Source organism: Mesoplodon mirus (genome assembly GCF_964341445.2).
Source record: "Mesoplodon mirus genome assembly, chromosome: 1".
Classification (NCBI taxonomy): Eukaryota; Metazoa; Chordata; class Mammalia; order Artiodactyla; family Ziphiidae; genus Mesoplodon; species Mesoplodon mirus.
This window is the reverse complement of record NC_138976.1, coordinates 70,006,788-70,027,206: the sequence shown is the minus strand read 5'-3', so window position 1 is coordinate 70,027,206 and position 20,419 is coordinate 70,006,788. Positions and strand designations below refer to the sequence as shown.

Sequence of the window (20,419 nt, the reverse complement as noted above, 5' to 3'; positions counted from 1 at the left end):
AACAAAGATAAGACTTCGCCAAATGCAGGAATTTCAGAGGGATGGTTTGTTCTTAAATTTTCAAGCTCATTCAGTTTAAAAATGATTCCTATAATATGGTGCTCATTTATTACTTCATATTCATTGCCTTAGTAATGACTTTTAAATAGGACTGTATTATTAGAGTGATTGGACTGAAGTCTGACTGGACTAGAGTTAAGAGATCGTATCACTATAAATAGAGTGAGATAAAATATTTTACATGATTTGATTGAACTTTTATGAGGTCTTGTTAGTTGGAACCTAGGATCTTCTCTTAAAAGGATACTTACTTTGAACAATTTCCAAATAGCAAACTTCCTACTGTGGGGTTTAAGTTGTAGATAGAGTGTGTACCTTTGGGAATTTGGGAATTAAGCTATTTCCCCTGGCACTTTCAACTATATTACCTGAGGCAGAACTTCATTAACTGCCCCATCAACAATTTTCCTGACCCAAAAGCTCAAGGAAGTAAGATCAGTACACTGATTATATTGTTATCTAAAGACCAGAATGAAAACAGAACAGCCCTGAAAGTTTTTAGTGCATAAGGGAACTATTAGACATGGTTATCTGTGAGGCCGTTGGCAGAGTTATTGGGGAAGGCCTTTTGGGTATACATAAATAAATTTAATGTCCCTCTTTAATAGCACCATGAAGAGGTTGAACTAGTTTTAAAGACATTGCCATTTCCTCATGATTGCATAAAAATGGACCTAATCTCTGATATTTAGAATTTGATTATTAGAAAAGTATATGGGAAAAATACATAGTTGGTAAAAATGGTAAGCAGTTGTGAATTACAGTGAATTAATAAGAGATTGGTAAGTTTTAATAAAACTGGAATCTTTTCCTGCCACTTTAACTTTTATATCAGTGACTCAAACTTTTCTGTCTCTATCACCAGCCATGTTGGGTTACTGTTATAAAACTATATTATTCCAGCAATTTTTCCAGAGTTTGGATAAGTATTTTTAGCAGTTATTCTTTGTTTAAAATTTCCCATCAACATAAGAGGCTAATATTTAGTTGAAGAAGTAGTAAAAGCATAATGATCTGTGGCTTAGAATAGTGCTAAGAATTTTCCCAATAATTAGAGTTGAATTTTCAGGAAATGATATATCACATGCCAAAATTGAAATGGGTGGGGATGAGAGAGGGATGACAGAAGATATATTTTGTTAGTGGTATCTTGAGATGATGTCTGATGTTTCATATGACTTCTTAAGTAATGTACAAATAAACAAGCAAGCTAAAAACCAGGAAACCCCCAAAACTAAATGGTGTGCCAGTGATGGAAAGCATGCTCCAGGTCATATGCTTTGAATCAATGATTTTTCTTACTAACAGCAAACGGGGAGTGGGGCCTTAATTCTCTGTCGTTTGGTACAATTTTATACTAATGTTTATATAGAGCCACATTACATTGGTAGTAATCTTGGATAATTAATCATGGATCTGTATAAATATGTGTGTGTGTGTGTGTGCGCGCGTGTGCGCACGTGCATGCCTTGGATAATTGTTGCTTTATTTTTTATTTCTATTTTTATTTCTAAGTGAATTAAAATACACAGTGTAATAATTTTGGCAGATGATGGTCAGATGATGGTTTGAGCAGTAAATGTTACCTTTATGAGTTTATTAATGTTTGCTTTTTTTTCTCCTCTTTCCCCTGATTCCAGGGTGTGGATGAATGGAACATAGCTCACCTAAACACGGTCTTGGATGTGGTTGAGGAAGAGTGCGGTATTTCTATTGAGGGTGTAAATACTCCTTATCTCTATTTTGGAATGTGGAAAACCACATTTGCGTGGCACACCGAGGATATGGACCTCTATAGTATTAATTATCTCCATTTTGGACAACCCAAGTCCTGGTAAGTTACATGTTTAATATTCATTTGCTTTGGAGTTTTGAAATTTGGGCAGTGTGAACCCATTGAAGATGAATTTTTTCCCTTTATCTGGTGGATTCAGATTTATATGAGCTATAAGAAAGTTTTTTTGACCGTAACAATTAATTATTACAGAGTCTTCCACTCTGCCTGGGGTTTTGCTCAAAACCATAAAGCTAATGGTGGCTTGTATATCTAAAATTGCCTGTAGACCACTTTTGTGGGCCATGGATTGATAGGTAATTAGTCTCGAAGAATTTGTTTGGGACTTCCCTGATGGCGCAATGGTTAATAATCAGCCTGCCAGTGCAGGGGACACGGGTTTGAGCCCTGGTCTGGGAAGATCCCACATGCCACCGAGCAACTAAGCCCGTGCGCCACAACCACTGAGCCTGCGTTCTAGAGCCTGCGAGCCACAACTACTGAAGTCCACGCACTGCAAGGAAGAGTAGCCCCTGCTCACCACAACTAGAGAAAGCCTGTGTGCAGCAATGAAGACCCAACGCAGCCAAAAATAAATAATAAATAAATTTTTTTAAAAAAGAATTTTTTTGGCATCTTTACTTCTCTGAGATTTGCTGGAAAGTATGCAGGCAGCAGTTAGGAGTGAAAATCGACTTCTTGGATGTAGAGTATCAAGTAATCCTAATGATTTTCTTGTCTAGTCCCCTCTGAATAAATGACAAGTTCCATTTAGTATGTGGTGGCTAGAGGGAGAGGAGGGATGATTCAGGAGGCCTATTATCGCTCTCTGTATGATGGATGTGGGGAAAAGAATAAGTTAATGTGGATATGTGTTCTTAACTTGGAATTTCCTGTGTTTGTGAGCCTCTCCTCATCTTTCTGAGCAACGATTTTAAGATTTATTGCTCTGTAGAATGCATCATATGATCATAGAATGCATCAAATAATTACACATTTGTAATTATTAGTCTGTCAATCACCCTGGAATCCTTTGTGGTCAGCCAGTTTCACGTTTGAACTTGTTTTTGTGGGTTTTAGTCTTAAGAGAGTTTCAATATCAGTTGTATTTTGTAAAGTACACATACATGCAGAATAATTCAGAGATAGAAGCATATGAAGTATCTACTTGACAAGCCAGGAAATACAATGTTTCTGCTGGTATTCTGCTGGAACAGGATAGGATGCTCTTCAGGTGCTTGTGTTAGGCCAGTAGCTTTCTTGCCTCCAGTTTAAAGATAATGGCCTCTTTTCAAGTTCTCCTGCTGATCAGGTGTTGAGCACAGTGTATAATTTCTATCCCCATCTTGCCATTAGTTGCCCTTGAGGTTTTATCATTTGGCAAAGTGTGAAGTTGTAAGCTTTCTCCAGCAAATTCAAATATAGCAAAAGTTCATAATGATCAACAATGACATTTAATCAGCAGGAAAGCTTTAGGAGCAAGGGCAAAGCTCTTAGGACATAGAAGAGAAATCCAGGTATTTTCTGGTTTGCTATGGAGTTTTAGGATCTGAAAAAAGTTAGTGAGAAGCTGTGTAACTTATTTTTAACAGTGTTTTACTTACACATTTTGTTTGATAAATTCTAAGCATTCTGCTCTCTTAATGGAATAAATAAAATGTAAACATTTTTAATAGGTGGTCTAGGACCTAGAGAGGCTTTGGTGACAGAATGGGGCAAAGAAGTAATTCCTTACAAGGTGTTTGTCGAGGACCAGCTGTGAGCACAAACTTTAGAACCTGTGAGTCTGTCATATTTCTTCAGCACCCACTGTAGAGTCTGTTGGAGTGTCATCCTTTAGTACTTTTGGGACTTGGCTTTGAGAGACTCAGAGAAATATTTTAAACAATGTATAGGCTCCTGGGCAGTTTTTTAGCTGCATAGTTATCCCCATGGTCTTTCTGATCCTCTCTTTTGTTGTGGGTAAAATTATGTGAAATTGGTAGATTCAACATCCTGGTGAAATCTAGTATATAGGCAAGTATATACTATACTTCCCTTAAGAAATATGAAAAGTTAGGGAATTCCTCAGCAGTCCAGTGGTTAGGACTCGGTGCTTCCACTGTAGGGGGCACAGGTTGGATCCCCGGTCAGGGAACTAAGATCCTGCAACACGTGTGGTGCAGCCAGAAAAAAAAAAAAAAAAAATCTGAAAAGTTAGTGGCAAAACTTTCCTGTAGGTTTGGAGAAATTCATGACAATGCCTAGGACATTAATATGAGGTTTTAGTATTGGAGGAGTTGACATGAAGTCTCTGCTTTCTTATTAAGAAAGGTGATCCCCCCCACACACACACACACCTGGGACAAGGATTGTCGTGACCTAAAGATTGTTTAGAGGAGAATATTCTGTCTGGGATAAGACTGATTATAGAGTCTTGTGTCTTTGGGAGAGAGCACCACTGTTTATGAGTGAGAATGAGTACGCTGGATTCCAAAGTATTTCTTTCTGTCTGGAATGTATTTATATTTTCTGTATTTAGTTACTCTATTAGTTTTTAAGCATATAGACTCCATTATATGCATTAAGAGTAGATTTATAATATCACTATTATCTTTAACCTTGGCCATTATTTATAATGATAAAAAAATAAAACATAGCAGTGAATTATGACAGTTAATCTACATTCCATTTACTAGGATGACTAGTGTAGGAAAAGAGTGATATAAATGACTCTAAGAATGTTTCCCAGTAGATTCATGAACGATTATATTAGTGCAGCATAAATAATTTTGAGGTAAACTTTATTATCATTAAAATTCACTTCAGTAGTCATCATAATATATTTGAAGTAAGCTTTGAAAGGTGGTAGAAGCAATACAAATTCATGTGAGCGCTGAAACGTGTGTGGCAGACTCAGACTCAAGGGAGCAGCGATCAGGGCTCTAGTCCTTACTCGGCTACCGATGTGTGTGGCTTTGGGCAAAGAACTGTACTTCGGTGACCAGTTTCCTCACTCACAAAATGACAAGACTCATCAGGATGCTCTCCAGTACTCGAATTCTGTAATGTGTGATCAGAACTATTAGAATATTTTTACCTAATCTACAAAACGAGAGGATGACAAGGTGACGTAAGGTCCTGCGTGTGTGTGCGCGCATGCCTGCACTGGTTTCCTTTTCTGGTGCCCTCTCCTTGTTCGTTTGTTTGTTTTTTTGCCGCTCCGCAAGGCTTGCAGAATCTTAGTTCCTCGAACCCGTGCTCCCTGCCATGGAAGCGTGGAGTCCTAACCCCTGGACTGCCAGGGAAGTCCCTGGTATCCTCTCCTTGTTGAGTTACCTTTACTCTTCTCCAGGGGTGCCCTGTCTCATGCTTAACATCTCTGGCCTTGGCAGTGTGTCTTCCTCCTCTCTAGTCTTATAGGCTGGCATTTAATTTCAACTTCCATCTCTTCTTCAGTTCTCTCAGGCACCAAGTTCTGGGTACGATTATTGCAGAGACTGCCTACGATTCTCTCCTTACTTCCATGACTGCACTACTGTCCTCTGCCCGAGTGTTCCATAGATTTTTGCCTGAAGGCTTCCTGGACCATACATTGCCCCACCTTAGACATCTGCCTTTGCACCTTTCAAGGGGTTGTGACCACCCCTGCTGGCCCTTTCCTGTGCCTGCTTTGAAGTTCGGGGCTGTGTTTGCCTTTGAATCGTCAGCACTTAACACAGGGCCTGGCTATAGGATTGATGCTCTGTAAGTAATTCTCATTTTGAATCAAGAGAGTTTTAAATTGTTTTGGATCAGTCTGTTCAAGGGCAGACAAGATAATATATAAAATGTTCTATAAAGACTCTTGTCTCAAATGTAACTGTTAAGAGCACCAAGTTTCCAGAGATTTCTGAGTAGCTGCTGATAGGCCTGGCTCCAGGTAGAAGCCGTGAAACATGCTTTTCTGTGCACAACATGTAGCAGATTTTGCTGAGTTAAGTGTTCATGAACACGGGTTCGTACTGAAGAGACTTTAGAGGAGCTAATGATTTATTTAAACATTTCTGGCATGAAAGTTTAAGGAAAAAAGAAAGCTTGAAGTAGGCAGATAGAAAACTGCTTTGGCAGTCAGTGGTAACATATTTATTTTCTGGGAATTAATGTTGACTTTGGAGCCAGAAGACCTGTTTTAAAATCCCAGTCTGTCACTTACCAGCTGAATGACTTAGGGCAAATCACTGTACTCCTTTCATCATGAATTTCTTTAACTGCCAAATGGAGGCATGATTTATTCTCTATCTACTTAATAGGATTTCTAGGAGGGTCCAGGGATATACTGTGTATACAAGTGTTTTGTAAAGTGTAAAGAACTATACAAATATTCATAATTACTATTGTCTTAATAACATTATAAAAATAAATAATTTTTTGGTCATAGTAATTACTTAAAGCCTGAACTTGGCATGATGTATTTCTGTACATGATAGAGTGGGAGTTTCAAGGATAAGCAAAATATAATTTTCTTTCCCAAGCATCATGTGGTAGTGGTTAATTGCTGGGGAAATAGAATTTAGATGGTGCCTTGAATTTTTCTTTCTGAGATCATGTCCAAACATAATAAATAAGTTACTTTCAGATTTAGTACTCTGTAGAGAATGAGAAAGGTAAGGTTTAAGAGGGCATGTCTTAAGCTATGAAAGGTCTAAAATCAGGAAAGAAGTTTCTCCTGGATGTTTTTTAGAAAAATTAAGGATGGGCTGCAGCATTTTGGACTTGGGTAAATTTTATTCAGTAAGCTGTGCGATTTTGTTAAATGTAGCAATAAGAAAGCGTCAGATTATTCAGTATAATATAAACTTAGTTCCCTGCTTTTTCTTTAGATTGATTTGTTTAGTGCTGTGTAATATTTAAGAGCACAGGTTTTTGCACCAGAGTCTTGTGTTTTGAGTTCTGGCATTGTTTTTTAACTTAGTATATCATCCAGGACAATTATTACATAACCCCCATGCCTCCATTTTCTCTCCTAAAACACTCACGTGGTTTGATGCCCACCTTGTAAGGTAGTTGTGTGATTAAATAAAATACAAAGCGTATACCACAGCTCCTGGCATATCGTAAGTGCTCAATGGATGTTAACATTTCATATGTTTACTTAACAAATATATATTGCATGTCTTATGTATAAGACCTTATAGATTCTGTATTAATAAGAATTCTTTGTTCTAAATGACAGAAACCCAATTTAAGCAAAAGAATATTTGGCAGTGTGTATAATCGCGATAAGCTAGAAGCAGGGTTCAAGCCTGAGAGTGGATTCTCGCATTGGGTGTCTGTCTCAGCCGGTCCCTTTTCTCCCCACCGCCCCCCATTCATTCACTCTCTCCCATCTCACCCCTACCCCTTCTTGCTGTTTTTCCTTTTCCTTTCTTCCTGGGGTAGAGAAGGAGCTCTTGACTTATAAATAAATATTTGATTATTGCTGAATTTTAGAATTCAGGGCTGTCTTTTTAAAAGAACAAATGAATTATATGTCATCGAGTTGACCTGAGCTTGTTTGTTGTACATCTTCTCCATTACAGTGTGAGCTCCCAGAAAGGGGGACCCTCACTGTCTGGCTCACTAGCGTGTCTCCAGTGCCTGCAATGGTATCTGGCATGAGCTTGGCACACAGTGGGTACTCAATAAGTATTTGTTCAATGAATGGTCTTACTGAAGGAATTCCTTATTGAGGTTTTTTCCTTTAAACACCCAGAGCAGAATGTTACTTTAGGGATTGGACAGCTTGATACTATTTAATAATACATTGAATTAACAACATACAGTACTAACTCCTGTTGTTGACTTATCTGTTTAGTAAGTTTAGACTCATTAATGTATTCTAATTGGAAATGTTAGGACTAATTGAATAATGGTAAAAGCTGTATCCTTCTGATGGTTTCTATAGAAAAAATACTCTTGGAATTAACAGTGGTTTGCTTCTGGTTTTCATTATTCTTCCTAGAGAAATTTGACCTCTAAATAAGCAAAATACCTACTGTGTAGCATAGGGAACTCTACTCAATGTTCTGTAATAACCTATATGGGAGAAGAATCTGAAAAAGAAGAGAAGATATATGTCTATGTATGGCTGAATCACTTTGCTGTGCACCTGAAACTGGCACAGCATTGTAAATCAACTATACTCCAATATAAAATAAAAATAAAACAAAGAAAAATAGACGTTTATAAATATTTTTTAATTGAAGTATTAAGAAAATTAATTGCTTAAGTTATTTTGATCACTTCTAGGCATATCTATGTATATATTTTGAGATAATATTATTTAAAAAGGTTTAAAAAATTGGAACTATACCCCAGAAATATGGTATTAATTTTGTACTCAGCTGCTAGCTGTATTTGTTGGAAGAAAGAGAGTGCAGAGATAACAGGAAGCAATATTATCATATCCATGATATGATATCATATCCATGATTATCTGATCATATCCATGATCAGATGGATAATATTTTAGTTAGACCTGAGCCTGACTTGGAGATAAATACAACCACACTGGTGCACACACACATACCTGCAGTCCAAAGAGTGAGTCCCAAAGACCCCTGCTCAGCACCGAGTTTTTTAAGGAAAGTCAGTGGTGTCTAGTGTTTGTGATTTTGAAAATAAATCTCACTCATTTCCCTGAAGTGATGAGATGTAATGCCTTTTCACTAACTGATTGGTGACTGTGGGTTCTCATACAGGAAATCTAAACATATTAATTAAGTACTTTTGATACCTCTGATAAGCATAGCAGGGGCTTGTAAATTCCTTCAGGATGCCTATTTCCTTGTTGCTACTCTTTCACTTAAAGCCACCACCGTCGCCACCTACAAGAACTCCAGAAAACCCTTTAAATGAAAAGAGATTGCTGAATCAAATCCGTAACTCTTAGGGAAAAATCAGAAGGTTAATGCAAATTTATGTACTATGTAGTTCATGGAAAACAAGCATTAGTGCTGTTAGCCTTGCTAAATTTACTGTGGCGGATAGAGCAGTTCACAAATCATGTTGCTTAGCTTATCTTTTTCCTCCGTATTTCTCATCCTCCTTTTCAGACTGTTTAATATTGCCTTTTAGATAGCACTTTGTAGAAAATATTTATTACTTAATATTTGTTTTATAAAAATTATTCTTTGACTTGAGCATATAGGAAAGCAGCTTTTTTTTTTTGATTGCACTTCTGCAGGTAGGCTTACAAATGGATTTATAAACGCTACTTCTGTGACCCCAAATGTGTTCATTCTTTGTCAGCTTACTTTTCAAGGTGTAGGTCTTGACTAGGATGGTGAAGTATGTTCTTTACCTTTGGTGACTCCATTTCATTTAGTGTGTACCTTTTATGTGTGCCAGGAACTGTGCTAATCATTTTAAGAAATCATTTCAGGTAATCCAGACAACAGATGTTTCAGGTAGGTGTTTTTTGGCCACATTTGTAAACTAAGGACTCTGAGACTGGCGCTTAGTGAGTCTTGCAGCTGGGATTTTTAACTTTTATTTGTCTGACTCTTCTCATAGATTTAAAGAGAAAAGGAAAGAGTAAAGGTGAAGGAACAGGCGAGAAGAAAGTGTGCCTGTCTTTCCTGTTTATACCATCAACTTTCTTTTAATGAGATTTTCTGCAGAGCCAAAAGAGAAACCAGCCTCTTATACTTTGGGACAAAACTATGGCATAAAAGAGATTTTCAGAAGGGTAAAATGTGGCTAGATTCTAATCTTGTTATAATTGATAGCAGTTATTTGGATGGGGGAACCATTGGAGTTGAGAGTGGGAGAGACCACTGGCCCAGCTTCCTTTGCTTCAGATTTGTTCTTTAGATATCCCTTGGAAATCTACTTGAAATCAGAGAGAAAACCCCGCATTTTAGAAAGAACGAGTTTTACCTTGAGGATTTTGTCTTCCTCTAGGGAATGGGTGATGATTCTTCAATTAGAGGCTTACTTTCAGTCCCCTCAAATGAAGTTTTGGAAAAAGCAAGTCTGTTCGTGTTGAGAGCTAAGAGTGCTTTGTCTATCAAACCTATCAGATAAGAACTGCTAGGATGGGGACCAGCCTAACTTCTGAAGGCTATAACACAATCCTTACTCTTCTGGTATTTCGGGTCAACTAATTTTTACTTTAATTTTCATGCATTTTCTCGTGTTATTTGGAACCTTTTTTTTTTTTTTTTTTTTTGCGGTATGCGGGCCTCTCACTGTTGTGGCCTCTCCCGTTGCGGAGTACAGGCTCCGGATGCGCAGGCCCAGCGGCCGTGGCTCACGGGCCCAGCCGCTCCGCGGCATATGGGATCCTCCCAGACCGGGGCACGAACCCGTATCCCCTGCATCGGCAGGCGGACTCTCAACCACTGCGCCACCAGGGAGGCCCTTGGAACCTTTTTTAATCCATTTAAAAAATAATGTCTGCATTGGATGTCTCTTCTGGTTTGAGAATGTTTTGTTGAAATTGTCTTGGCTCCTTGAAATATAAACTCACTATGAATCAGCTTAGCCAAAAGGAAGAATTTAATTGGCTCACATAGCCATGAATGGTCAGAAACGTCTGGAACCCTTGGAAGTTGCCAGGGTGTGTTGGATCCTGGGCCCCACTTCTCTTTGTATGTTGCCTTCATTTTTCTCCCTGGTTCGTATATTTCTCCCTGTATCACTAGAAAGCAAAGCTGCCCCATTTGGGGAGGGACCATGGAATCTCCTGGCTTGGATTCTATGCCAATCCCTTGTTTAAATCACTGAGACCAAGGGTAGGAAGGTATTAGGATTGTCCTGGCTTGGGTCACAGGCCTGCCTCTGTGGCGGTGAGGGCAGAGGCACAAAGAATGGCAGCCCCCGTTAGAATTACATGTTTGTGTTTGGAGGAGATGTTTCTGCATTAAGAAGGAGAGTGCTATTACCTGAATTATGCTGCACAAAGGGAATAAAACTCGATGTCTCCTACAGATATAAGGCAAAGAAAATCCCAAATAAATGTTCAAGTATTTGCTTAAAAATTTTAGGAAGGCTGATTCAGTTACTTTAACTGGCTCTTAACTTATTTTCTGTAAGATTTGAAAAGATGTCCTGTGGGGATATTTCCTTAAGATGGAATGAATATATATATTTAGAATATTAAAGTTATTAAAATGTATGTTTGTTTAACTTATTAAAAGCATTTCTAGCAATTGATCAGTAACTTTTACTCAAAGTAGAGGCATGGCAAAAATAAATCTTTACACTGGACTTGAAACTAAAGAATCTGTAATTTGTTAAGTTTTCTTCTGACGACTTGAACCAAAATTGCTCTCTTTTCTCGTGACTTAAATAGTCACAATATCTAATAGTTTTACCACTTTATTATGTCCTGTTCTAATAGTCAGTTTTACCACTTTTTTATGTCCTGTTCTTTCAGAACTCTTTTTTTCATTGGTTTGTGTGTTTTGGTCTTGTCTCCACAAGGAGACTTTCTGCTTCTTCAGGGCAGCACCACAGCACCTTTGTCGAGCCAGGCACCACCATAGGCTCATAGGCCTGTTTAATTATTGAAGCAGGATTCTGCTTCTGTTTTTGGGATCTGTTAACTTGTATATCACATTCCTACAGCATCATGCTTTTTTTTTAATTTAATTTTTTATTTTTTTACTTTTTGTATTTTGGCCATGCTGTGCGGCATGCAGGATGGTTCCCCGACCAGGGATCGAACCCGGCGGTCTGCAGTGAAAGTGCTGAATCCTAACCATCAGGCCCCCAGGGGGCTGTGCGGCATGCTTCTTTCAGTCTTTATTGATCTTTCTATAATACTCTTCTTGGTTTCTTATGGGTATATATTACAAAATTAGCCTATAAAATAATATAGTCACGTATCTTGTGTGATGCCTTGTACAGAATTGACCTGATGTATAGGAAATTTTTAGAAGTTACAAAAACCTGTTAGAAAGTTTTAGACCCTCTACTGTATTTTGATTGTCAGCGATAATAACAGATTTGATAGCTTGCCTAAGAGAAATCCACAGACAATACACTCCAAATTTAATATAGCCAAATGTTGTGTCCATCCCTTCTTCCCTTCCTCCAAATGACTAATTACTTGTGGGGGCTCCATACGTGGTTTCTTTATTTAAGGATTTGTGCACGAAGCTTCTGGAATGTTATTTTATAACATATATTTCTGAGAGGACATAGCATCCAATTGTATGATCTCTGAAATGATCTTCTGAGCAGAGACCAAAAAGAGCCCATTTAACAATCTTCCTTGAAAAGTGAATGTTCTTTGGCAAGGCATTATACATCAACAAGGGCTTGAATTAGATGGGTTGCCGTCATCATTTTCGCTCTTATAAGTTACCTCTCTCAGCCCACCTGAGTAAATATTAACATCATTTAGGGAATGTCAGGTGTTGGCAGAAACATGTGACTATTTACTGTCTCCCCGCCCGCCCCCCAATTTTATTGAGAAATAATTGGCACACAGCACTGTGTAAGTTTAAAGCATACAGCATGATGGTTTGATTTACATATATTGTGAAGTGATGGCCACAGTAGGTTCAGCTAATATTCATTTTCTCATATAGATACAGTAAAAAGTAAATGAAGAAAAAAAGAAAAAGAATTCTTCTTGTAATAGGAACTCATAGGATTACCTCTCTTAACTTTTCTGTATATCATACAGCATTGTTGGCGATAGTCATCATGTTGTTCATTGCATCCCTAGTACTTATTTATCTTATAACTGGAGGTTTGTACCTTTTGACCACTTTCCTCCAGTTCTGCGTTTTCCCACCTTTGGCCTCTGGTAACCACAAGTCTGATCTCTTTTTCTGTGAATTGGTATCTTTTTTTAAAAAAAATCCACATATAAGTGAATACTTCTTTTTTTTAAATTTAAGGCTGTATACCTTTTTTGTTTGTTTGGTTTTTGCACGTTGCTTGAGTTGTCTTTGGGTAGCTTGGTTGCTTTGTGTAAAGTGCACTTTTGAAAGCCTCTCAATTTTCAAAGAGGTTTCCAACTGTACAGTGGCTGTGTAGGTAGTTTTCCCTTGAAGATTAAACTTCAATCACAGGAAATCTCCTTGAAAATGCTTCACTACTTTGTTGGAGATAATTGTGGTAGAACACTGTAAGCCAATTGTAGTGGAACTCTTTAAGCTACTTTATCTTATTCATGGATGGTACGATTATCCTTTGAATAAATGATCACTTGGAAAGGATACCGCCCTCCGAAGATTTCTGTATAAGGTAAGTTTGTTTTTCATTGGGAAAATATTGGATGTGATAATTTTTGATATGGACAAATAGCTTCTTATGGGCATGTTTTTGTTTATAACCAATTTTTGAAGTTACTTTATTTTTGATTCTTCTGGAAGTGGCAGTTTGTTTCTGTTTTATTAATGCTTGATCCTGTAAAACATTGCATCTGTGTTCGGTGACTTTTGGTTTTGTTTGTTTGTTTCTTTCCTGTTTGTTCACTAAATATTTATTGAGCCACCCACCAGTCAGGTACTGGGCTCGGTGCTAGCGATACCATGGTGAATAGGACAGAATGGTCTTCATGAAACTTACAGTTTAGAAATATAGCTTTTAGTACCCCCACCCTCCCCTTTATTTTCTAGCAGTAGCAGAACACTTGTTCTTAACAAAATTTTATTGGAATCCAAATCTTACATGAATTCAAATCTTACACAGAATATTTATGCATAAACCAGAAAAAATTTTTCTGTGATGGATCCTCACTTTGGAAAACACTGGCCTGGCACAGAGGTTCTCAAACTTTCCATTTGAAAATTTCTTCAGAAGGGCAATTTATATAAAATTGAAAGTAAAGGCACAGCTGACCTGGCTGAAATGTGTTTGGTGGGACCCTCTCCCTTACCAACTCCTTCCTTGAGGTATCCTCAGGAAACCCTGGGGCCCTGGGGGTGCCACAGAAAACAGAAAATCAGTCATTTGATCATCTAGTACTTGAAAAATCACTTTGCTACTGACTATGTTATCTGTTGAGTATTTTGGAGAGGTCAGTATTAAGACATAAAGATTTCTTTTATGTTGTTTATGGGTCATATCAACTAATAATTTATAATACCTTTTTTCTTGCTGCAGTTGCCTTACTTATGAATGTCTACAGATGTGGCTGCTAGACTTTTTTTTTTTTCCATTTAATTGCTCTGTCTGGAAATGGGCCACAGGTGGCATAAGGGTGAGGCAAAGCTCTGGCTGAATTCATTTCCTCAGGGGCTTTTTATATGATGTCCCTGTAGGGCCTCAGTTCAAACACCTTGTCCTCTGGGTCATAGTTAGAGACGCCCAGCTTCTGTTTTCAGGACTGGTGTTTAAGAGACATCTGCTTACAAATATGTTCTTTGTAATTGTTTGTTGTAGCTTGTGTCACTCAGGAAGCCAACTTTGAGACTCAGATTTGTGTGCTGGAAGCAGCAGCCTTGGGGAGGGAGGAAGTCAGGACTAGGCAGAAGGGAAAGTTGACTGCTTTCGAGCCCTGGGCAGATCTCAGAGGCAACTCTGGACCTGGCAGGGCCCTTCAGAATTGCCCCGAATGGAGGCAAGAGGGCCAGGCCTTAATACTCAGGCTTGGACCATTCATTGCATATGGGCCATCATCCCCTCCCTCGCCAGGGGCATGGTCCTGGGGGAGGGAATGAGACCTTGGGTGAGCGGGATGTGGGGCAAGGATCCTCCCTTTGGTGAAGGTGCTGAGGGCCTCATCCAGAAAAGGAGAGGCTGGGCACCTACCAAAGCATCCCTTACAGTCACATGTTCTGTTTCTCACATTCATCTATTTTTAAGAACTGAAAATGAAGCAAGCAGTGTTCTGTTTTCCACAGTTAACTAATGAGACTTCATAATATAAAATATTAATACTTAAACTTTAATAAATGAACAAATGGTAAAACTTGTTAACATCATCAGTAATGTGAAAATGTAATATAATCACACATATAAAATCTATAGCTGTTCAGCCTTCTTTTTGACACAGGAATATGCCTTGATTAAAAAGTATATTGTAAATTACTTCAGAAATATTGAGTTTTGTGAAATATAATTTAGGCACTTTACTTTTTGATTCATGAAGTTTTTTATAACAAGAACTAAAGAAAAGTTTTTTTGTTTGTTTGTTTTTTGCGGTACGCGGGCCTCTCACTGTTGTGGCCTCTCCCGTTGCGGAGCACAGGCTCCGGACGCGGAGGCTCAGCGGCCATGGCTCACGGGCCCAGCCGTTCCGCGGCATGTGGGATCTTCCTGGACCGGGGCACGACCCCGTGTCCCCTGCATCGGCAGACGGACTCTCAACCACTGCGCCACCAGGGAAGCCCTAAAGAAAAGTTTTGAGTAGTGGTTTGTATCTTTGTATCTGCATTTTATCAATATTTAAAATGTCATTATCATTTGCCTGGTGTGTACTATAGCTTTAGTTTCAAAGGCTAGTGACTTTTTTTTTTTTTCAATTGTGAATTTTAAAAGTGGGTAATGTAAGAAGGATAGCTGGGAGAACTATTCTGTGTGAATATTGGAACTTTGGCCTGTTAGCAGACAGAAAACTTTTTCTTCTAAAAGTTGGATCACCCTACAGTGATTGCAGTGATCATTGTAAAGGGTGTGGATATGTCCTTGGGAGGGACGGGCTTGGTAGCACCTGTCACTTCCTTCTTCTTGGCATCTTCCTGTGACTGATGAGGAAACAGGAATGGAATATGGGTCTGGAGAGCATGTCTTGGGCTTTGGAGTCAGATCTGGGGTTGGGCTCCAGCTCTGTCATCGACCTTGCTCAAGTAAATTAATCCCTCTAAGTCTTGTTTCCTCATCAGTAAAATGGAGGTGTTAGTAGGAGAACTTTTATCACAGGATCTTAGCACAAGGCTTGGTGTCTTAAAAGTGCTCGATAAATGGTAGCTGTGATAAGCGATATAATCATGTTTATTGGTCAGATATTCTTTTCACTCAGACTTCAACACTTTAGTAACTATTAAAAGCAAGTCAGGCACACATACTTATGCCACTAAAAGAGGGGAGGGTCAATTTAGAGTTGTTGTTTGTCAGAAAACTATCCTTGTGGACTTGAGCCTGAATCTTCATGGGAGATGACTGAGTAAAACAGCATGAAGAAGAGGAAATATACAAAGGAGGAGGAAAGGGCCACTTCACACACAGCCTCCGTTAGGGGAACGGAGTAGAGGGCAGTGGTGTTTCAGGACTGACCTACCTGAGCGTGGCCTGGACCTGGAAGGGGATCTCCCCTCTGTGGCCCTGGGCTTGGTAAGACTGCCCTTGATGTCACAGGGTGGCGGGGGTGTGTGGTGGGAGTGGGCTGGTGGGAGGTGCCAGTGGCCAGGGACCTCTGCAGCTGCCTGTGTGAGACAGCACAGTGACAAAGGTAGGGGTAAGCGGGACAGCTGAGGACATTGATTTCTAAGTACATTATGACAGCCCCAGGGCTCCCAAAAGATATTAGGGAGCCCTTGGGGGATGATCTGAGAAATAGGAGGTACACTTTAGTAGTGCTGGTAAACACTTCTGATAGACTAATGGACTGAGCATATCTTGAAATGAGAAGTGCAGAGACCAGTTCATAGAGCAAGTCTGAATCAGAGGAATGGATCCAGTACATTTTGAAAAATACAGCTTTACCTACTGACAGTTCAAAATATCAATCTGATATTCCATTAAAGATAGTATTTGTATTACCATCACCAGGATAACATCATTTTAGGTCTATGAGAAGACCACCCAAAGATGTACTTGGGGTTATTCTGTTTTCCTTGGCCTTCAAATTAGATCTTTTCCCCCCTTAGTTATAAAAGACTCTGGTTTTAAATAAAACACAACCCTGTAAATATCTAATTAGTGTGTTCATAGTTCATTAGTGATTCATAGTTTCTTAATGTTAGCAGAACTGTTTACAATATTCCTTATATCTGAAACAAAAACACTGTCCTAATTGAACAGTGAGTAATTTCAGCACACCAGTGTGTACTTGAGGGTATACAATGGTCGGCATCTTATTTGGTGGTTTTCAAAGGACACAAAAAAATGTGAGACACATTTATATCCTCAAAGAATTAAGAATTAGCTGCCTAGCTTGAGCAGTGGTGGCACAGAATAGAGTGCTTGGCTATAAAGCAGACACACATTATAAAAGGTAGGTTAAAATGGATAATCTGTGTGAAAATTTCTGGGTGGTGGTAGGCATTCTCTCCCTCACAGAACTCAGTGCCTATCCAGACAGAAGTGATTTATGCACACCACACTGCAGCTAGCTATGGAAAGTAGTAGATGATAAATACTACATGAGAAATATAACGGAAGGGCTCTGGGAGGACAAAAAGGGGTAGGGTTGCTGAGATTTCCAGTGGTCAGGGAAAGCCTCAAGGAGGAGGTGGAATCTGGGCAAGGCTTGGGAAGATGGGATTTGAAGCAGAATGGAGGGGCTGTTTGTGGTGAGGAGTGAGGTCAAAAAACCCCTGTGAGGGATAGAATAATTCATAGTCCAAACTGTGGAGAGCGGACGGCTGCTATTTGTGGCTGTGGCTAAACTGTGTGTGTGGGGGGGAGGGGGCATCTTGAAAGCCGAGCAGTAAGGAATAAAGGTTTTTATCCTACGATAATGATATGAGGTCTGTAGCTGCCCAAGGAGATAGACAGTTTAGTTACGGTATTGGTCTAGCTGGGGCAGATCAGGGTTGGAATTGAAGTTTTGCTGCAGGGAGGTGGATATGAGGTTTTGAGGGTGTAGAGTGGATAGGACTTGTGACTGGCAGTGGGGGCAGAGAGGATGACCAATTAAAGAAGGGGTGACTCTGATAGTTCCAGTATGGGATGCTAAGGGCAAATGGAGTTCTGAACTGCAATGGGGAAGCTGGGGGAGATAACCAACTTAAAGGGGGAAATCACAAATTTGATCTTGTTTGTTGTGAGTCTTTTGAAGTGATAGGATACTTTCATAGAAAAGTCTAGGAGGTGGTCAGAGCCATAGAATTAGGACTCCCCTGACTGAGGTCACTAATTGTCTGTAATAAACCCCTATGCAAACGGACCTTCTAGCTTGCCTCTACTTAGTCACCAGTTCCTGCTTCAGATAGATTTTAAACAAGTGAAGGAAGTGACATGAACTGATTGGCTACATGGACTAGAGAGGGTAAGGCTGAAGACTAGCTAAGAGGCTGCTGTAATGATGTGTGTGACAGAATGGTGCCTGGACCAAGGCAGTTGTAGTTGAGATAGAGAAATGTAGACAGGTTCATGAGATTTCTCTTGTATAAGTAACAGGTGGAACACATAAAACTTGGGGATTGATTAGATAGGGGAGTACAACCACAGACAAATTCCATTTTTCTGGGCAGTTCGATGAGGAGCTCTGTAAAAGAAGCAGGTCTGTCGTGAAGATGCTGGAGGATTAAGCTTTGGACAAATTGTGTTTGAGGGCTGCTAAATGGATTTGTTCAGTCGCTGGCTGGTTTTTGAAGTGCAGAACTCAGAGGGACACACATGGGATGGAGATATGGTTCAGCAACATGTGGGTGATCTTGAAGGCTTGAGGGAAGGTGGTTCCCTTAGGGAAGAATGTGGAAGCACTAAAGCGTGGCGCCCTGGGGAACGTTAGGCAGCCAGAAGGTAGGTTTGGCAAGAGCAGAAGGTAGAAAAGCGCTGGAAATGACTTAAATCATCAAACTCAAGAGAAGTGAGTGTTTAAGGAGCTAGTTGAAAATTCCAGAGAGGACAAGGTAGGTTAAGACTAAACAACGTGGCAACCTTTTTCCAAGCAGTCATACTGAGTGTGATGGGAATAGGATCCAGATTGAGCTGGACTCCAGGGTGAATGGGATAAAATGAGGCAAGTACTGGAAGTGGTGTGTGTAAAGGGAAGAAAAGAAAGTAGATGGGTGGTAGCAGGATGAAGGGCCCAGAGAAGGTATTTTTTTGAGGCAGAAGAGATAAGCATGTCTAAATGCTGATGGGAAACGGTCAGATGGGTGGGCAGGTAGGCAGTATTTTTATGCCGTTATTTCCAAATAAATGCTGAGAATTGCTTAATGTTTCCATGAAGTCGTAGAATTTACTAGAAGACAGAAATTAATACAATAAAACCTTGTATGTTAGAGCAGCAGGATTTCAAACTTCTTAAAAGCATACGAGTGATTCAGGTTTTAAAGGGCTTTTATCCCCCCCTATGATTGCTCTCGTTCAGGGCATTCTGTTTCAGTTATATTCTGATAGTTGCTTATATTTATTTTTAAAATTGTTTAGATGAAAAATATTAACATTCTTATGAAGCTGGAACTTTTTTCTGGTTGACTTGTATTTATTACCATTTTTTTTCTTTTTATAAAGAAATTAGATGGTACTTTTCTTTGCTGGCCGCTACATTTATAGGAGCTAAGTTTTTAGGGCAGTTATATCAGGAACTTATTTTTGCCCCATGCCATTTAAGTGGAAATTAAGTGCCCCAGTCCTGCCCATCTACCTTGAGCACACTGTCCTTCACAGGGTAAGATTCAGGGGGGATGAAGAGAAGGCAAGGCAAAATGGGGAGACCATACTAAAAGTATAGAGTCCTGGGAGAAAGATTTGATTGAATTAGGTATTTGAACGGATTAGGAAGTTGAAACCGGTAGAGATGATCCTGAGTATGCCAGGCTGACCCTGTAATTAGGAAATGAGGTATTGGCTTATATAATTTCTTACCTGTTCTTCCAATTTCCCACTTTCATGATTTTTTCTTATTGCTGTATCCTTCCTCTCCTTCCACATCTTCCATCCTGGAGGGTGAGGAACATGATTTATCATTTTGAGAGCCACAAAAGTCAAGCACATAGTTTCTGAGCATCTGCTTTTCTGGTGCTTTGTTCTAGGAGAGACACTGGTCCTTGCCCCTAGGGAGGTTGAAAGGAGAGAGGGAGGCAGAAAGGTAAAAAAATTAAATTCTGAGTACCATGGTAGAAACCTGTCTTCTGTATGGTTGATAGAGCAAAAGGAGGAGTGTGGAGCTCTCCCTGGGGGTGACTCAAGCTGAGTGGAGAAAAAGGAGTGGAGGTTTTGTTGGCTGGACAGGGATGGTAAGGGTGTGTAAATCCCAGAAATAGGGGATGGAAAGTGGTGGAGGTATAAAGTAACAAAGGCACTGGAAGGGCATTCAAGTGGTTTGGTAAACCAAAGAGCAGGATTTGATTGGGACATTGGTCACTAGGTGCAACTGAAGAGGTGTCAGGATTGCAGCAGGTCTGTGTGCCCTGCAAAAAAGTTCAGCTTCTATCCTTCAGGTAAGTCAGCCACTGAAGGCCCAGGGTTTTGTCATGATCAGATCTGTAGTTTGCAAAGATGACTTTGGCACACCATGGAGGGTAGTTTGGAAGGGTACAACAGAAGGTGGGCGCCCACCTGTAATGGTCAAACTGCATTGAGGGGACACTCTCAGTGCCTTATAAGTCATGTGTCTATTTAAAGAATTTTTGATACATGTGTAATATATGGAAAAAATCTTTCTGATGATTAGCCTCCAGAGAATTTTTACTAGAACCCTTTTAAGAGATGTGTTTACTATGTGTTGGCTATGGGATTTTTGTCATAGAGTTGTGAAGATCAATTGAAAGACTATGTCAAGTGTATTTT

The 20,419-nt window shown here is 39.5% G+C and overlaps 1 protein-coding gene across 4 annotated transcripts in view; it reads left to right on the top strand.

The window, feature by feature from the left end:
- KDM4C (lysine demethylase 4C) overlaps positions 1–20,419 on the top strand; it is a 392,092-nt gene that overhangs the window by 68,688 nt on the left and 302,985 nt on the right. For all 4 annotated transcript variants that reach the window (XM_082628071.1, XM_082628070.1, XM_082628069.1 and 1 more), the window contains exon 5: positions 1,701–1,894. In XM_082628071.1, coding sequence (XP_082484197.1) covers positions 1,701–1,894 — 194 coding nt within the window. The remainder of the gene's footprint in view (positions 1–1,700; positions 1,895–20,419) is intronic.